The sequence below is a fragment of the Dermochelys coriacea genome, chromosome 1 (genome assembly GCF_009764565.3).
Source record: "Dermochelys coriacea isolate rDerCor1 chromosome 1, rDerCor1.pri.v4, whole genome shotgun sequence".
Classification (NCBI taxonomy): domain Eukaryota; kingdom Metazoa; phylum Chordata; order Testudines; family Dermochelyidae; genus Dermochelys; species Dermochelys coriacea.
Window position 1 is genome coordinate 21,183,926 of NC_050068.2, and position 17,638 is coordinate 21,201,563.

The 17,638-nt window shown below is 44.8% G+C and overlaps 1 protein-coding gene across 29 annotated transcripts in view; it reads right to left on the reverse strand.

The window, feature by feature from the left end:
- PICALM (phosphatidylinositol binding clathrin assembly protein) overlaps positions 1-17,161 on the reverse strand; it is a 120,234-nt gene extending 103,073 nt beyond the window's left edge. For 7 of the 29 annotated variants that reach the window (XR_005290672.2, XR_006277567.1, XR_006277566.1 and 4 more), the window contains exon 1: positions 16,787-17,156. Coding sequence is in view for 25 of the 29 variants with exons in the window: in XM_043504117.1 (XP_043360052.1) it covers positions 16,787-16,916 (130 nt within the window). In the remaining 4 variants the exon portion in view is untranslated. Of the gene's footprint in view, positions 1-16,786 lie in introns of all 29 variants that reach the window. The other 22 variants (XM_038387687.2, XM_038387696.2, XM_038387693.2 and 19 more) reach the window with 10 other exon arrangements.
- Between the last annotated feature and the right edge of the window lie 477 nt (positions 17,162-17,638).

A 17,638-nucleotide genomic window follows, 5' to 3' on the forward strand; every position in this document is an offset into this window, starting at 1 on the left:
GTGACTGAACTGTTTGCAATATGGACAAATTGTGTTGGTATCCCACAAGGCAAAAGAATTTCCCCACAATCTAATGCAGGCCAAGATAGAGGCAATGGACAAATTGTGTCACCTGACAGACTACAAAACTAAGGAACAGAATTAGCTAGCAAGATGCAGCATTAAGTACTGGGCCAGCATTTTCAGCTAAATGTTTGTGACCTGCAACTACATACCACCTGTAGCTGGGAGCTTTTCAGTGTTAGGGTATCAGGCTTCTTGACATGCCATAATTTTTATAACAGCAGCAGCAGCCATGACAACTTTTTAATTGCAGAGCCATTTTGCACAAATAAGGAAGTCAGCCCCAGTGTCTTAGCCAAATACCAACCTAGGTAATTAAACTCTACCCATCTAAATATTTTCCATGCATTTTCAACTACAGAAATAGAGGGAAAGTGAGCACAGAAATACTTGAAGTATGCTGACAAAGTTGCTGTATCTCAATAGTACAGACAGAATACACTGTAAAGTGTTTTGGGATGCTTCCTAGGGTATGTCTACACTACAGAATTAGGTCAAATTTATAGAAGTCGATTTTTAGGAAGCGATTTTATACAGTCAATTGTGTGTGTCCCCAATAAGTACATTAAAGCCAGGAGAGTGCATCCACAGTACCGTGGCTAGCATCGACTTCAGAGCATTGCACTGTGGGTAGCTATCCCACAGTCTCCGCCACCTATTGGACTTCTGGGTTAAGCTTCCAATGCCTAATGGGGCAAAAACATTGTTGCGCGTGTTTTGGGTACGTCATCAGTCGCCCCCCCTCCGTGAAACCAACGGCAGACAATTGTTTCACGCCTTTTTACTGTGCGGACGACATACTGCTTTCAGCAGATGGTGCAGTAGAACTGCTAACCGCCATCATCGAACCACCGCTTCCGCTGAAACTGCTCTGCTGCTCTCCTGGTGCCATGAATCCACCTCGCAGGTCCTCTATCTGACAGTTGTCATCCACTGCTTCCGCTGCAACTCTGCTCTCTTGCTCTTGTCTCGCCATACCATGGTGAGCGTGCAGCCCGCTCCGCTCACCAACACTGCCACTGTTGTGTCCTGGTCCTGCTGGCAACAGACGGTGCAGTAGGTCTGCAAAACTGGTCATCCAACCACCACTTCTGCTGCAACTCTGCTCTTGTCTCGGTAGCGAATATCTCCATGTTGGCTATCATGGGCTCCCGCTTTCGCTGCAACTCTGTTCTCCTGCTCTCATGAATCCACCTTGCCGGTCCTCTCGTCATTCTCTATAAATATCTTCTCTCATGGCATCCATTGTCAGCCACCACTTCTGCTGCAACTCTGCTCTCCTGCAGACGTCATACCACAGCAAGCATGGAGCCCACTCAGATCATCGCAGCAGTTATGAGCAGTGTAAACACCTTGCGGTTTATCCTGCAGTATGTTCAGAACCAGAACCTGCAAAGGCAGGCAAGAAGGCGATGGCAGCACGGTGACTAGAGTGATGACGACATGGACATAGACTTCTCTCAAAGTACGGGCCCCGGCAATTTGGATGTCCTGGTGGCAATGGGGAAGTCTCATGTCATGGAATGCCAATTCTGGGCCCAGGAAACAAGCACAGACTGGTGGGACTGCATAGTGTTGCAAGTCTGGGATGATTCCCAGTGGCTGCGACACTTTCACATGCATAAGGGCACTTTCATGGAACTTTGTGACTTGCTTTCCCCTGCCCTGAAGTGCAAGAATACCAAGATGAAGGTAGCCCTCAGTTCACAAGCGAGTGGTAATAGCCCTCTGGAAGCCTGGAATGGCAGACAGCTACCGGTCAGTCGAGAATCAATTTGGAGTGGGCAAATCCACTGTGGGGGCTGCTGTGATCCCAGTAGCTAACGTAATCACTGACATGCTGCTATCAAGGGTAGTGACTCTGGGAAATGTGCAGGTCATAGTGGATGGCTTTGCTGCAATGGGACTCCCTAACTGTGATGGGGCGATAGACGGAACGCATATCCCTATCTTGGCACTGGACCACTTTGGCAGCCAGTATATAAACCTCAAGGCGTACTATCCAATGGTGCTGCAAGTGCTGGAGGATCACAAGGGACGTTTCACCAACATCAACATGAGATAGCTGGGAAAGGTACATGACGGTCGCATCTTCAGTAACTCTGGTATGTCTGAACAGCTGCAGCAAGGGACTTACTTTTCAGACCAGAAAATAACCACTGGGGATGTGGAAATGCCTATAGTTATCCTTGGGGACACAGCCTACCCCTTAATGCCATGGCTCACGAAGCCATACACAGACACCCTAGACAGTAGTCATTAGCTGTTCAACTATAGGCTGAGCAAATGCAGAATGGTGGTAGAATGTGCATTTGGACGTTTAAAAGCGCGCTGGCGCAGTTTACTGACTTGGTTAGACCTCAGCGAAACCACTATTCCCATTGTTATTACTGCTTGCTGTGTGCTCGACAATATCTGTGAGTGTAAGTGGGAGATGTTTATGGTGGGATGGGAGGTTGAGGCAAATCACCTGGCCGCTGATTAAACGCAACCAGACACCAGGGTGATTAGAAGAGCACAACCAGGCGCACTGCGCATCAGAGAAGCTTTGAAACCAGTTTCATGACTGGCCAGGCTTCCGTGTGACAGTTCTGTTTGTTTCTCCCTGATGAAAACCTGCCCTCTTGGTTCATTCTACTTCCCTGTAAAGCCTATCGACCACCTCCCTTCGATCACCGCTTGCAAACACAATAAAGACATTGTTGTTTCAAATTCATGCACTCTTTATTAATTCATCACACAAATAGGGGGATAACTGCCAAAGTAGCCCAGGAGGGGTGGGGGAAGAGGGAAGGACAAGGCCACACAGCACTTCAAAACTTACTGAACGCCAGCCTTCTGTTGCTTGGGCAGTCCTCTGGGGTGGAGTGGTTGGGTGCCTGGAGCCCCGCCGCAGCTTTCTTGCGTGTCTGGGTGAGGAGGCTATGGAACTTGGGGAGGAGGGCGGGCGGTTACACAGGGGCTGCAGCGGCGGTCTGTGCTCCTGCTGCCTTTCCTGCACCTCAACCATACGCTGAAGCATATCAGTTTGATCTTCCAGTAGCCTCAGCATTGCATCCTGCTTCCTCTCATCACGCTGCTGCCACCTCTCCTCTTGCTCCCACAACCTCTCCTGACTTCGTGTTCATTTTGTGCTTTCCTGGACTCCGACATTGCTTACCTCCACACGTTTTGCTGAGCTCTTTCAGTGCGGGAGGACTGCATGAGCTCAGAGAACATTTTATTGTGAGTGTGTTTTTTTCGCCTTCTTATCTGTGCTAGCCTCTGGTCGGAGATGATAGGGGAAGCGCTGAAACATTTGCAGCTGTGGAAGAAAAAAAAAAGGAGACCAGTGTTTAAAAAGACACATTTTAGAGAACAATGGCTAGACTCTTTCACAGTGAACCAAGCTGTTAATATTACATATACAGCTTTTGGTACAAGGTCGCATTTTGCCTCTTATATTGAGGGCCTGCCGGTTTGGTGTGAGAGATCACACACACGCAGGGAGGGGCAACAGAATTAGGCTTGCAGGCAGCCATGGTCTTTTGGCTTCTTTAACATTCATAACAGGTGGGAATGGTTTCAAACAGCAGCGCCCTCATTTCCCATACCAAGTACCCACTGGGTTGTCCCTTTAAAATGGGTTGTCCCTTTAAGAGGGGCTGCAGTTTTCGGGTTAACGTGCAGCACAAACCCAACTAACCTCCCCACACACAACCAATTCTCTGGGATGATCGCTTCACCCCTCCCCTCACTGCATGGCTAACAGCGGGGATGATTTCTTTTCAGCCACAGGCAAACAGCTCAGCAGGAACAGCCACCTCTGAATGTCCCCTTAATAAAATTCCCCTATTTCAACCAGGTGACCATGAATGATATCACTCTCCTGGGGCTAACACAGAGAGATAAAGAACGGATGTTGCTTGAATGCCAGCAATCACCAGGACCATACGCTGCCATACTTTGTTATGCACTGATTCCAGAATACGTGCTGCTGTCCTGGCATGATAAAGTGTCCTACCATGGGGGACGGAATAAGGCTGCCCTCTCCAGAAACCTTTTGCAAAGGCTTTGGGAGTACCTACAGGAGAGCTTTAAGATGTCCCTGGAGGATTTCCGCTCCATGCCCAGACACGTTAACAGACTTTTCCAGTGGCTGTACTGGCCGCGAATGCATCCCAAGTCTTCAGGGGGCAAATTAATAATTAAACACACTTGCTTTTAAACCATGTATTTTATTTTCAAAGGTACACTCACCAGAGGTGCCTTCTCTGCCTTCAAGGTCCGGAGCCCACCTTGGGTGGGTTTTGGATCCAGGGTGATAAACAGTTCCTGGCTGTCAGGGAGAACGGTTTCATCCTCCTACTCATCATCTTCCTCATCCCTGCTGCGTGAGACTCCCCCCTTGCAGGAGTCCATGTACAGGTGTGGGGCAGTGGTAGGGACACCCCCTAGAATTGCATGCAGCTCATCATAGAAGCGGCATGTCTGGGGCTCTGACCAGGAGCAGCCTTTTGCCTCTTTGGTAGGCTTGCCTGAGCTCCTTAAGTTTCACATGGCACTGCTGTGGGTCCATTGTAGCCTCTGTCCTTCATGCCCTTGGAGATTTTTTCAAATATTTTGGCATTTCGTCTTTTTGAACGGAGTTCTGATAGCATGGATTCGTCTCCCCATACAGCGATCAGATCCAGTACCTCCTATTCAGTCCATGCTGGAGCTCTTTTGCTATTCTGGGACTCCATGCAGAGCTCATCAGCAGAGGTGACCATGGTCACCTGTGCCACACTGGCCAAACAGGAAATGAAATTCAGAAGTTCCCAGGGCTTTTTCTGTCTACCTGGCTAGTACATCTGAATTGAGAGTGCTGTCCAGAGCGGTCACAATGAAGCACTCTGAGATAGCTCCCGGAGGCCAATACCCTTGAATTGAGTCCACGCTACCCCAAATTCAACTGGGCAATGTTGATTTCAGCACTAATCCCCTCAGCGGGGAAGAGTACAGAAATCGATTTTAAGATCGCTTTAAATCGACAAAAATGGCTTCGCTGTGTGGAAAGGTGCAGGATTAAATCGATCTAATGCTGCTAAATTCGACCTAAACTCGTAGTGTAGACCGGGGCCTAGGCACCGAGCTGTTATATTTCTTGTGCAATGGATGCTACAATTTTGGAATAATGTGGTGGAATAACACTGTTTATATTACTGTAGGATGACTTACAGGAAAGGAGGAATTGTCAAAGGAGACGAGATCCAGAGTCCATCTATTCTGACAATGGCCCGTAGCATATGCTTCAAGGAATGGCATAAAACCCCATGATGGACAATTATGCAGTTGTCTTGAAACAAACATTTATATACCTTAGAGGCAAGTGTTTACTGTAAGATATTATTCATAAATGTCTAATACTTTTGAACCCTGCAAAGCTCTTGGTCTAAACTTGAGGCAGTGAGTTCCCCAGTTTAATTATTCAAACACAAATACATTTTCAAAGGCTCCAAAGTCACACAGATGCCTAAGTAAAGCATCCTACCATAGATGACAGAATAAGTTTTTCCGCTGTTTTTCAAGGGGACAAACTCCTAAGTCACTTTCGACACTGATGAAAGGAAACTGTTTTTCACAAGGTAAAGTTTTTCAAAGCTCTCATACATGTTTCCTTTTAGTTTCATTGGTGACTCCTTAATCTAGCATTACATCTCACTCCTTAGTTTCCCTACAGAGTTACTTGGGGAAAAAAAAGCTTCAGTAGTAGGCAAATGAAAGAGGCTTGCTCCTGTTTCACTATTTGAGAGAAAAAAGAAAAGGAGTATTTGTGGCACCTTAGAGACTAACAAATTTATTAGAGCATAAGCTTTCGTGAGCTACAGCTCATGAAGTGAGCTGTAGCTCACGAAAGCTTATGCTCTAATAAATTTGTTAGTCTCTAAGGTGCCACAAATACTCCTTTTCTTTTTGCGAATACAGACTAACACGGCTGCTACTCTGAAACCTGAAATATTTGAGAGAAGTTGCTCTGAGTAAACAGGAGCACTCAAATAACTTGACAACTCGATTAGCAGTCTATATCTCCAGTAGTCTTCAAATTAAACAGTCTTAATCATTTAAGGCCGCACAGCACTGGTGCCTGCATGCAAGGAATGTGTAGCTACACACTGCAGCAAAAAGCAGGCTGAGCACACGTTGCAGTATGTAGCTACAACGAAAGGCCCCAGTGGCAGGAGATGACTTTCCTGGCTACCTCCTGCTGCCAGAGCCATCCTGATGTTAGAGCCTTTCCCTATGCCAGGAAAAGACTCCAGCAATGGGGAAGCAGCAGGATACTACACTGCTAAATATAGCAGTGTAGACAAGAGAGGCACCAGTTGGTCACATAGAGAGCCATGTTGGGCATAGGTGCATCTTTAGTCACCTAAGCTGTGCCTCATTGTCTACGCTGCCATTTATAACTATGCTACAGGGTGTGCAGGGTAGACAAGTCTCTAAGCCAGGGGAGGGCAAACTACAGCCCATGGGCCACATCTGGCCAGCTAGCTGTTTTGATTTGGCCCTTGAGCTCCCGCTAGGGAGCGGGGTCTGCGGCTTGCCCTGCTCCAGCGCTCCAGTTGGCAAGCAGGGTTGGGGGCCGCTCTGCGTGGCTCCCAGAAGCAGCAGCATGCCCCCCCCTCCGGCTCCTATGCACAGGGTCAGCCAGGGGGCTCTACTCCGCACACTGCCCACACCCCAAGCGCCGCCTCCGCAGCTCCCATTGGCCTGGAACTGTGGCCAATGGGAGCTGCAGGGGCAGCACCTGTGACAGGGCAGCGCGCAGCAGTACTGCCTGGCCACGCCTCCACGTAGGAGCCGGGGGGGGGGAACATGCCCCTGCTTCCAGGAGCTGCTTGACGTAAGCGCTGCCCAGAGCCTGCATCCCTTCACCCGAGCCCTGATTCCCCTCCAAACCCCTTGGTCCCAGCCTGGAGCACCCTCCTGCACCCCAAACCCTTCACCCTCAGCCACACCCCAGAGCATGCACCCCCAGCTGGAGCCTGCACCCCAACCCCAATTTTGTGAGCATTCATGGCCCGTCATACAATTTCTATACCCCAATGTGGCCCTCAAGCCAAAAAGTTTGCCCACCCCTTGTCTAAGCACAGACAGGTCTTTTCATGCTTCTAGTTTTAGTCATCCTTCTCTGGATGCTATGTTTCTACTATGTAGCTTTTGAGATAGGTTGATCAGAATTGAATAATGTTCAAGGTGAGTATGTACCATCGATCTATGTCATGGCATAACTTTCTGTATTATTATTGTATATACAGCTTAACATTGATTTTTTATTTTTACCACTTCTCATTGAACAGAGATTGTCACTGAGCTATCTACAATGTTGTCTAGATCTTTTTTCTGACGATGTAGTTAGTTCAAAACTAATACATATGTGCAATTCAAATTATTCTTTCCATTCTGCATGACCTTGAGTTCCTCCCACCTTCATTTTCACCTGCCACTGTACTGCTTATTCACTCCCCTCCCTAGCTCAGTAATAAACGAAGACTAGCCCAATTTGGGGCATCCTATTTTAACCTTCCATATTATAAACTGAATGCTTACCACATCTTCCTCTGTCAAATAACATCTAATCCAGAACAGAACTTTACATCTCATTCCTTAGTTTTCAAAGTTACTTGGGGAAAAAATAAGTTTTGGTCCTAGGCAAATGCAAGATACTCACTTTGGTTTCCCTATTTGAAAGGAGTTGCTCTGAGACAAAAATGGCAAGACCCTTAAATATATGCCCGGCCCAGTGGCAGATTAGCCATTGGGTCAACACGACCCACGCCCAGGGGCCTGGTGCAAATAGGCGACCACTCCGCCCAGCACTCCTGCCGGGGAGCGGGGTCAGGCTTCTCCTGTTCCCCAGCAGGAGCACCAGGTGGGTGTGGCAAGCTTCTGCGCCCCAACCCCTGGCAGGAGCACCAGATGTAGAGACGGCAGGTCCCCACACCCCAGCCCCTTTTCCCCAGAAAAAGTGCGGGGGAGGGACTGCAGGCAGAAAGGGTGGGGAGAGGCCACCACTTCTTCTGGCCCAGGGCCCCACAAAAGCTTAATCCACCTCTGGCCCTGCCTCTCTTATGAAAAACACATCTTGGCGATAGCATGAAAATAACCCATTGGTCAAGCTATGCCACTCACTATACCAGGAGGGCTTCCTTTCCATTTCTGTCCCTCCCTCTCTTTCAGTAGAGCTATTTGTTCATTTTTATTGGATTTAGGAGGGCAATTTTTATAGTCATGCCTTTTACTGTATTTTCATTTTGTTTCACAGAAACCAAAGCATCTTAGCAAACGGGAACTTCATAAATGTAGAATGTAGAAACGTCTCACCAGTCCTTCAATCACCGTATCACTGACACTGCAATGGTAATTTTAAAAAATATATATTTAAACACTACTTTTGTCTTGTAATTGAGGCAGGTTGTCACACTTTTCTAAGGAAGTGACAAAGAATTATTTACATTTAGTTTTAAAAAGATGAACCAAGATCCTAGATTTAGCTCTTCCATTGAGCACCATTAAAGCACCCCGACAGATTCAGCATTTCAATTTCTGAAAAGCATTGATGCTGAAAGGCCCTTCCTACTACAAAGCACCTTAAACCTGTGTAAGGCCTTCCAACGTATATGGTAATTGCAGCTCTGAAGCCTGCATGAAATTGGAAGTTACATAGCAAAGTTAGCTTATTACAAGTTCACACAGGTTTCAAAGTAGCAGCCGTGTTAGTCTGTATTCGCAAAAAGAAAAGGAGTACTTGTGGCAACTTAGAGACTAACCAATTTATTAGAGCATAAGCTTTCGTGAGATGAAGTGAGCTGTAGCTCACGAAAGCTTATGCTCTAATAAATTTGTTAGTCTCTAAGGTGCCACAAGTACTCCTTTTCTTTTTACAAGTTCACACACTAACCTTTAAATTTTATCAAAATGACTAAAACATCTGCCAGTAAGAAAATATAACTAATGCATGCACTGTAGCCGAGGCCATTCACTAGAGGCCTCGTCTATATTAGAAAATGTTTGCCAGTATAGCTAGTGGAGTTAAATCAAAGGAGGCTGTAAATGGGGAAAACGCAGGGGAATGAAACACAGATAAGTTACAGAGTAGCAGTCGTGTTAGTCTGTATCCATAAAAAGAAAAGGAGTACTTGTGGCACCTTAGAGACTAACGAATTTATTAGAGCTTAAGCTTTCATGAGCTGCAGCTCAATCATCGGATGCATACAGGGGAAAATATAGTGGGGAGATTTTATATACACAGAGAACATGAAACAATGGGTGTTACAATACAGACTGTAAGAAGAGTGATCAGGAAAGGTGAGCTATTACCCGTGGGGGTAGGGCGGGTGAAGGAACCTTTTGTAGTGATCATCAAGGTGGGCCATTTCCAGCAGTTTACAAGGACAGTGGGAGGGGAAATAGATAAAATAGCCTAAGAAACACACCTTCAAAGCAGCAAACATAACAATGGCTGGGCCATCAGTAGGGGAAGGAACTACCTGTATAGCTTGACCAATGGGTTATTTTCATGCTATCGCCAAGATGTAGGAATAGCAGTCAGTAGGTTTCCAATATAGGGTGGTGTTTATGTGACCATCGCTTATTAGCACCGTAGTGTCCAGGAAGGCTTGAATAGAGACTGGGAATGGATGAGTCATTACACAAAGTAAAACTATTTCCCCATGTTATTTCTCCCCCGCACTGTTCCTCAGATATTCTTGTTAACTGCTGGAAATAGCCTACCTTGCTTGTCACCATGAAAGGTTTTCCTCCTCCCCCTCCCCCCCCCCCGCTGCTGGTGATGGCTTATCTTAAGTGATCACTCTCCTTACAGTGTGTATGATAAACCCATTGTTTCATGTTCTCTGTGTGTGTGTATATCAATCTCCCCTCTGTTTTTTCCACCAAATGCATCTGATGAAGTGAGCTGTAGCCCACGAAAGCTTATGCTCTAATAAATTTGTTAGTCTCTAAGGTGCCACAAGCACTCCTTTTCTTTTTGCGAATACAGACTAACACGGCTGCTACTCTGAAACAAGTTATTCTGTGATATTAGATTTCCAGTCCTATCATCCACAGCTGAAATACAGCCATTACTGGGTGAAATTCAGAAGCAGCTATACAGCAATACATAACACAACAGTTTAGGGAAGGAAGAATAATGTATACATTTGCAACTGGAGTAAGAATTTAGAAAGAAATTACCCAAATTAAAATTAGTCTATATTACGAAAAACACTAAGTAGCATGGATTGTCATTTGAAAGACTAACCAATTTTTAATCAATTTCATCTTTCATGGCACAGAAATTCAAACTCCAAAAGCTGTCCATTAAACATGTGCCACTGTCTGAGATTAGCTAACACGGAAGCAACACTGAAGTTAGAGGGAAAAATAATAATTACATTTTTAAGAGCTAAGGAAATATATTTTCATGTTATTCAACAAACAATAATTCCCCTCTTTTACAAACAGCCGGTTGTAAGTTTAAGACGACAGTACAACTAACAATATTATGGCTTCAGCCGTAAAATATGGATGGAGACATATCATATGAATCATAAACCTATTAAATGGACTTTCCAGTTAGTTTTAGGTTCTCCAGCAGTCAGTCCAGGTTCTCAAAGCTGCAATATTTGGGACGCAAACATCACAGTAGAGTATTTAGTTCAAAACAAATCAATAGTTTTATTGCGTTTTTAAAAATAGTTTCATGAAAACATTTTTCATCTGAATTTTGTAAAAACTATCGAATTTAAGTTATGAATGTTAAGCATGTTAAAAATTTCACTAGTAAAGGTGTTCGATAATTAGAACAAAAGCATCATTTTAAATAGTTAATGTCATTTATACCAAATATACCGAAGAAATGCAAAATTTCAAAGTATTAAACTGACGTTTCACAATTTGCATTAAAATCCCTCTAGTTTCTAGCCAAGCAGGAATGATGCTGCTAAGTTTGTATGCAGTGCTGATTTTAATGCTGAAAAAGTAGTTTTCTTCTCATCTCAACTCTAAAGAATTCCTCAACCTCATCTCAGATAGTCACAAAGTTTCCTTCTATAAATTTTTTTTTTCTATAAATTCACAAAATAGGATTATCACTTGGCACGCAGGTAAGGATAATCACTTTTGGATGTTGGTTTCACTAACAAATAATTCTGTTCTCATAAAACAAATGAGAACTGTCAATGTTGATTAGAATGCCAACAATATTAATTACATTTGTGAAGTTCCATCATGTTCAAATGAAATCCATTACAACAATATGCTAGGAAAGGAAACAGACAGAGTTTGTTTCCGACTACAGAATTGCTCCTTGGGCACATAATACCATCTCACTGTGGTTCATGTGAGGTAAGTGTTACTAATGATCGATATCCATTGCTGACACAGTGGGCGCCCTTATCACTTGACACCTGCAGTAGCTAAACTGGAAACTACTACAAAGTACCATAATAAGTGTACATACAGAGAATACCAGAGAGCATTTTTAAAGGGTGCTAACTTTAGCACGTCTAGTGCTAGACAGCAGAACAGCTGTTTATATCTAATACTAAGAGTTCCTGGGGGAGAATAACTGAACACTTTTCTTTTGGTTCAGCAAAGGTTCTTTTGGTTCAGGAGGAAGCACATGCACGTGAAAGGGGAGAAAATTACAATAAGTTCTACAAAAAGTTCAGCCCAAAAAAGCAATGCAGCCAGAAAATCTAATTCCGATATCGGAAAATGAAAGATTTATGGAAGAGTCAGATCATCTGAACTTAGATTCAAGATGGAATCCCCTTTTTTAATGTTTTGACCCTTTTGTGTCATTTGCAAGACAATGACCCATCTGAACACATTTCTGATATGAATCACAGAATCAAAACCACAGGAGTTAGAGATTGAGGACACTTAATAAGACTTCTATTCCACCTTCCAGACACTGCAGCATTGTTCCCTCCAGTACGTATTCTATTTGCTTTGTCCTAGAAACTGAGGGGGTGAGTTATTTTTGGTGTAGCAGGACCAGCCATTTCATGCCTTAGGTTTCTACAAGCTGTCATTTTCCTTAAAAAAAGAAATATTCTGATTGGATTTAATACATCTAATAGTCCATACAGACATTACTCAGAAAAAGAACTTTAGGAAGGGTTAGTCAGTCAAAGGTAGATTTATTCATTGTACATTTTACTATGTTTGTTATGTCAGTTTGTGAAAAGCTTGCCTAAATAAAATTAAATCCCCCCCAAAAAAAAAAGCACATGAATTACTTCAAACTGATTGCCCTATTACTAACCTGGACTTCCAATGCCCAACCTGTTGCAAACATCTCATAACATGAATTTTCTGTTAACACAGACTTGACCACCACATTAATAGTAATTATACTAAAACTGTTCTGAGATAAATAAAGATGTTAACTGCTGACCGAGCACTAGTCATAATATAAAGCAAACAGAAAAATATGCACTGAGACATCTTCTCCAAAATCCACTTCTAGAAGACTAAATGCCAAAGTATGCCAATCAATATTCAAAAAATTCCATAACACTTTACATACAATGTCAACCACTATCACAAAAATGCACTACAGATTCTAGTAGAGTTGCTTGCTTGAATTATGTTCTGAAACGCCCACAGAACGTGTGAAATAGCAAGAAAAAACAACTAAAACAATGTGATGCCAAGTTATTCAGCTACATTTAGCTAAACATTCATTGCTTAGATATTTCTTTCAAATCTACTGCGAAGGTGACCCTTAACGTTTAGAGATCTCCCTGTGCTATGCCAGCAAGGTAGTAGTCCCAAATTACTACTTCTCTTAAAGAAGAAACTTGAGTTGGCAGGAAACTGGAGTGAGTGATCAAGCATGCATAAGAATGGATATATTAAATCATTCTTAAAACACAAAGCTATGTTAGGTTTCAGAGTAGCAGCCGTGTTAGTCTGTATTCGCAAAAAGAAAAGCAGTACTTGTGGCACCTTAGAGACTAACAAATTTATTAGAGTATAAGCTTTTGTGAGCTACAGCTCACTGTTAGCAAGCTGAAAAGGAGTACTTGTGGCACCTTAGAGACTAACAAATTTATTAGAGCATAAGCTTTCGTGAGCTACAGCTCACTTCATCGGATGCATTTGGTGGAAAAAACAGAGGAGAGATTTATATACACACACACAGAGAAAGTTCTCTGTGTGTGTGTATATAAATCTCTCCTCTGTTTTTTCCACCAAATGCATCCGATGAAGTGAGCTGTAGCTCACGAAAGCTTATGCTCTAATAAATTTGTTAGTCTCTAAGGTGCCACAAGTACTCCTTTTCTTTCTCCTTACAGTGTGTATGATAAACCCATTGTTTCATGTTCTCTGTGTGTGTGTATATAAATCTCTCCTCTGTTTTTTCCACCAAATGCATCCGATGAAGTGAGCTGTAGCTCACGAAAGCTTATGCTCTAATAAATTTGTTAGTCTCTAAGGTGCCACAAGTACTCCTTTTCTTTTTGCGAATACAGACTAACACGGCTGCTACTCTGAAACCTGTTAGCAAGCTACCACAGAAGAGGCGGCTCCTACTGTAACACAGAGAGAGCAGTTTGCCTTTTTTTAACGCTTGGCCACTTAAAACTATTGTAGCAAGGTAAAAGGGGATGTTATTCTTAAACTGGAACTCTTTGGAAATGGTAAACAATGTAACATCTGTTACTGAACTACAAGGGGACTTCCAAGATTCCTAACAAACACGTATGCACGTTATACTAGACCAAGTATATGTGTACAGAGTTCCTGCACAATTTAAACAAATTTAAGACAACCACATTGGGACAGGTTTATCCTCATTAGGATTCATGCATAAACTGATTTAAGACTGCCGATAAAAGATCAAGCTTTTAAAGAAATATTAAGCATACAAATACTACCAAAATGTTTACTTTAGAAAAATGCATAACATTTTACAGGTAGATTGAATTCTCAAGTTTTTTAGTAGCTTAACACACCTCAAAACTCTCCCAGCATTTTACTAATATCATTTGGTAGTACATCTTATTGATGATCTCCACCATGGAGTTTTTATAAAATGCAACCTTTAAGATGGGAAGGAGCAGAAAAGCAATTTAATGTTGGATAAACATTATCCAATATTTGCAATATTTCTCATTTAAAGTATTGTTACTTTATGCTCCAAATGTAAGACCTCTAAACAAGCTAAATCAAATTAAATCTAAACCTTTACTTATCATACAAATTAACAAACAAGAAACAGTTCTCAGAATCAGAGGCTGGAGATGGAAATGGCCTATTAGGTCATACAGTCTGGCAAAAGAATGTGAGGAACCTTTCCTGTGCAGCTTTGCTGGAATAGCACAAGATATTAAGGTTAATGATGGCCCTATTAAAAGTCAGACCATGTTGTAGCTCAAAGTTGCATGGTTATTGAACAAGGTCAGATTTCTGTTGCCTCACCAACTAAAGATACCTGCCATAAACATAGCAAGTGTTCCACAGATGAAGTAAGATGCAGAAACTCAAAAGAAGTTGAGAACTGATTCAAGCTAAAAAGACAACAGCTGCAGAACCAAATAACCCACTGGTGATTTGAACAAGAAAGCCACAGTTCTTGTACTCTGATAAAGGCAAGACTAGATGTTCCTCAAGTCATCCAGGGAAAGCTAGGAAAAGTGATATAAAGCTAGCATCATGTAGGAATCTAGAAAGGAAGATGGAAGAATAGCTCAAAAAAAGTCACAATACTGTCATTATCTCGATTTGCACAATAATCAGCTATCATTATTCGCCTTCAGAAATATCTCAATGAACTATAAACTGGGAAGGCCAAGGCAGGACTTCAGGTGAACCTGCAATGCAGACCAAAAATATGAAGCTGGTAAAGTACTGTAACATCACCAAAGCAAAAAAAGAAGAGAATCTAGCAGAGAACAAAACAACAAAAAACTAACTAACTTATTTGCTGCTGTATTTCAAGAAGGTTGATCTTATGTTTAAGGCAGTGGACCAGGATTCATGAAATAAGTTCTATTCCCAGCTCTTCCACAGACTTCCTGTATGACACTGAGCAAACCACTTAGTCTCTGGTTTCAGAGTAGCAGCCGTGTTAGTCTGTATTCGCAAAAAGAAAAGGAGTACCCGTGGCACCTTAGAGACTAACAAATTTATTAGAGTATAAGCTTGCGTGAGCTACAGCTCACTTCATCGGATGCATTCCGAAAGCTTATGCTCTAATAAATTTGTTAGTCTCTAAGGTGCCACGGGTACTCCTTTTCTTTTTTCACTTAGTCTCTGTGTCTCTGACCTTTATCTTTAAAATGGAAAAATACTTCCTTTCTCCCCCATTGTCTATTTAAAATTTACGCTGTCCTACACTGAAAATGTCTATGTGTTTGTGCAATACCCAGCAAGCTTTTACTAATTGTATTATTGTACCATCTAGGAATCGAACTGACATACGCATGGTGTGAAATTACAATAAACTGCTTAGTCTATCAACTTCAGTTAATATTACTGCTTTGATAGAAGGATGCCCCTCACAAATGGCCAAATAGTATCGTAAGAATGTGGTGGGAAGGAATAGGAGGATTTTTTAGGGACATACTTATCAGTCCAGGTGCATCTTTTGGGGGCCTATGATTTTATGGATTGAGGTGAACGCAGAGAGCCGAGCTATTCAAAGTCTACATGCTGCACAAGGTGATTTCAGGAATGGATGCCGATAGTCATAGGTTTTGATGTCAGTACAGGTATATTCATAGTACAGAAGTTTCTTCTTGAACTTCATAATCTCATGTCTTAAGAAGGAGCTGGCAACCAGAGGTAGGCTTTTGTTGGGAAATTCAACACATAAAGCACCTTCTAGCCAAAGATTTGTATGAAAGATGATGCCCCTGTACATAGTACAAGGGACAATTCTCATATGAATCCCAACAACCTCTCCTTTAACAGCAGCTGCTTATGATGGGAGAGTTGCTTCTGGGGACTCTGGTGAAGCACCAGAGAGCTCCACCCTCTCATTTGTATTGGCCTCTGAAAAGTAGTTGAATTCACCTGTTGTATGTGGGAAAGTTTCAGTTACTCAGGGAACACATGCTTCTCATGCCAACCTCTGATGTTGTGCCTTGGTCAGGAGGCCCAGCAGAAGCCCAAAGGGGATCCCCTAGTTACTTGCAATCCACTGGTCCCATGATTCCCTATGTGTAGAAGCTAAATAAGTATTTGAACATTTTGGTTACTTGCAACCCAGATGTTTTACCATATCCCGGGGATGGGGGGAAAATGTTCAAGATGCCCCTAATAGGCTCCCAGAGGAACCTCTCCTGGCCCCCCACACGGTCCCCTCGGCCCCAGAGGGGACCTCTCCTGTTCCGCACTCACAGACCTCACGGCTTCCGCAATGAACCTCTCCGGTCCCCCCGTTACTCACAGACCCCACGGCTCCCAGGGGTGAACCTCTCCTGCCCCCCACCCATACTCTCAGTCCCTATAGCCTCCGGGGGAACCTCTCCTGACCCCCAGGTACTCACAGACCCCCACGGCTCCTGGGGGGGAACCTCTGCCAGTCCCCCGCACCCCCGTCACTCACAGACCCCCGCGGCTCCCATGGGAACCTCTGCCAGTCCCCACGCAGCCCCGTTACTCACAGACCCCCCCCCCCCGGTGCTCCGAGACCCCAGGTCCCCGGGGAGCCTCTGCCACACACCCCCCCCCCGGTACTCACAGTCCAGGTGCTTCTTCTTGGGCCCCATGACCTCGTGGGTCGTGGCCTTGCAGACGGTCTTGGAGACGGCCGAGCCGGTCACGCTGTGTTGCGCCGCCGTGATGCGGTCGGTGAGGCTTTGGCCGGACATGGCGCCGGGCTGGGACGGGACAGGGGGACCGACCCGCTGGGACACGTCGCTCTGCCCCGCCGCAGGCAGCTGCGCTCGGACACGTCGCCCTGTCCCGCCGCAGGCAGCCGCGCTCCGCCCCCGGGGACGGCCCTGTCACCCGGGCAGCGCCCCCCTCCTCCTGCCCCCCGCCCCCGCCCTTCGCTCCTTCCGCTCGGCCGGGGTCGGGGGACACACGCACACTGGGCGCCGCAGGAAAATGGCGGCCGCGCAGCACCTCCTCGGATCGTTCCGGGCCGCCCGAATCACGTGACTAACCCCCCCCGGCCCCGCCCCGCCCCGCCCCGCCCCGGTCACGTAGCTCCCTCTGCTCCTCCTCTCCCCCAGCCCACATCACGTGACACGTCTCCCTGCTGGCGCAACAAGGGGGAAGCGGGCCCAGGGGGTCACGTGGTGCTGTGCCGCCTTCCCTGGGTCTTCTTAGCGCCAGCTGGGGTGCGTCCCAGGCGGTGCCCCGGTGCCAGCTCTTCTCGTGCTAAGGGTGCTGATCCTCCCCAGTCTCCAGCGCTGCCCCGATTGGTTGGGACCTTGGACAGGTCCCTGAGTGTTGCGATAATGCAGTTTGCAAAAGTGGGGTGTCAGCACTATCTAGGGTGATCAGATGTCCTGATTTTATAAAGACAGTCCCGATTTTGGGGATTTTTTCTTATGAAGGCTCCTATTACCCTCACACCCCCGTCCTG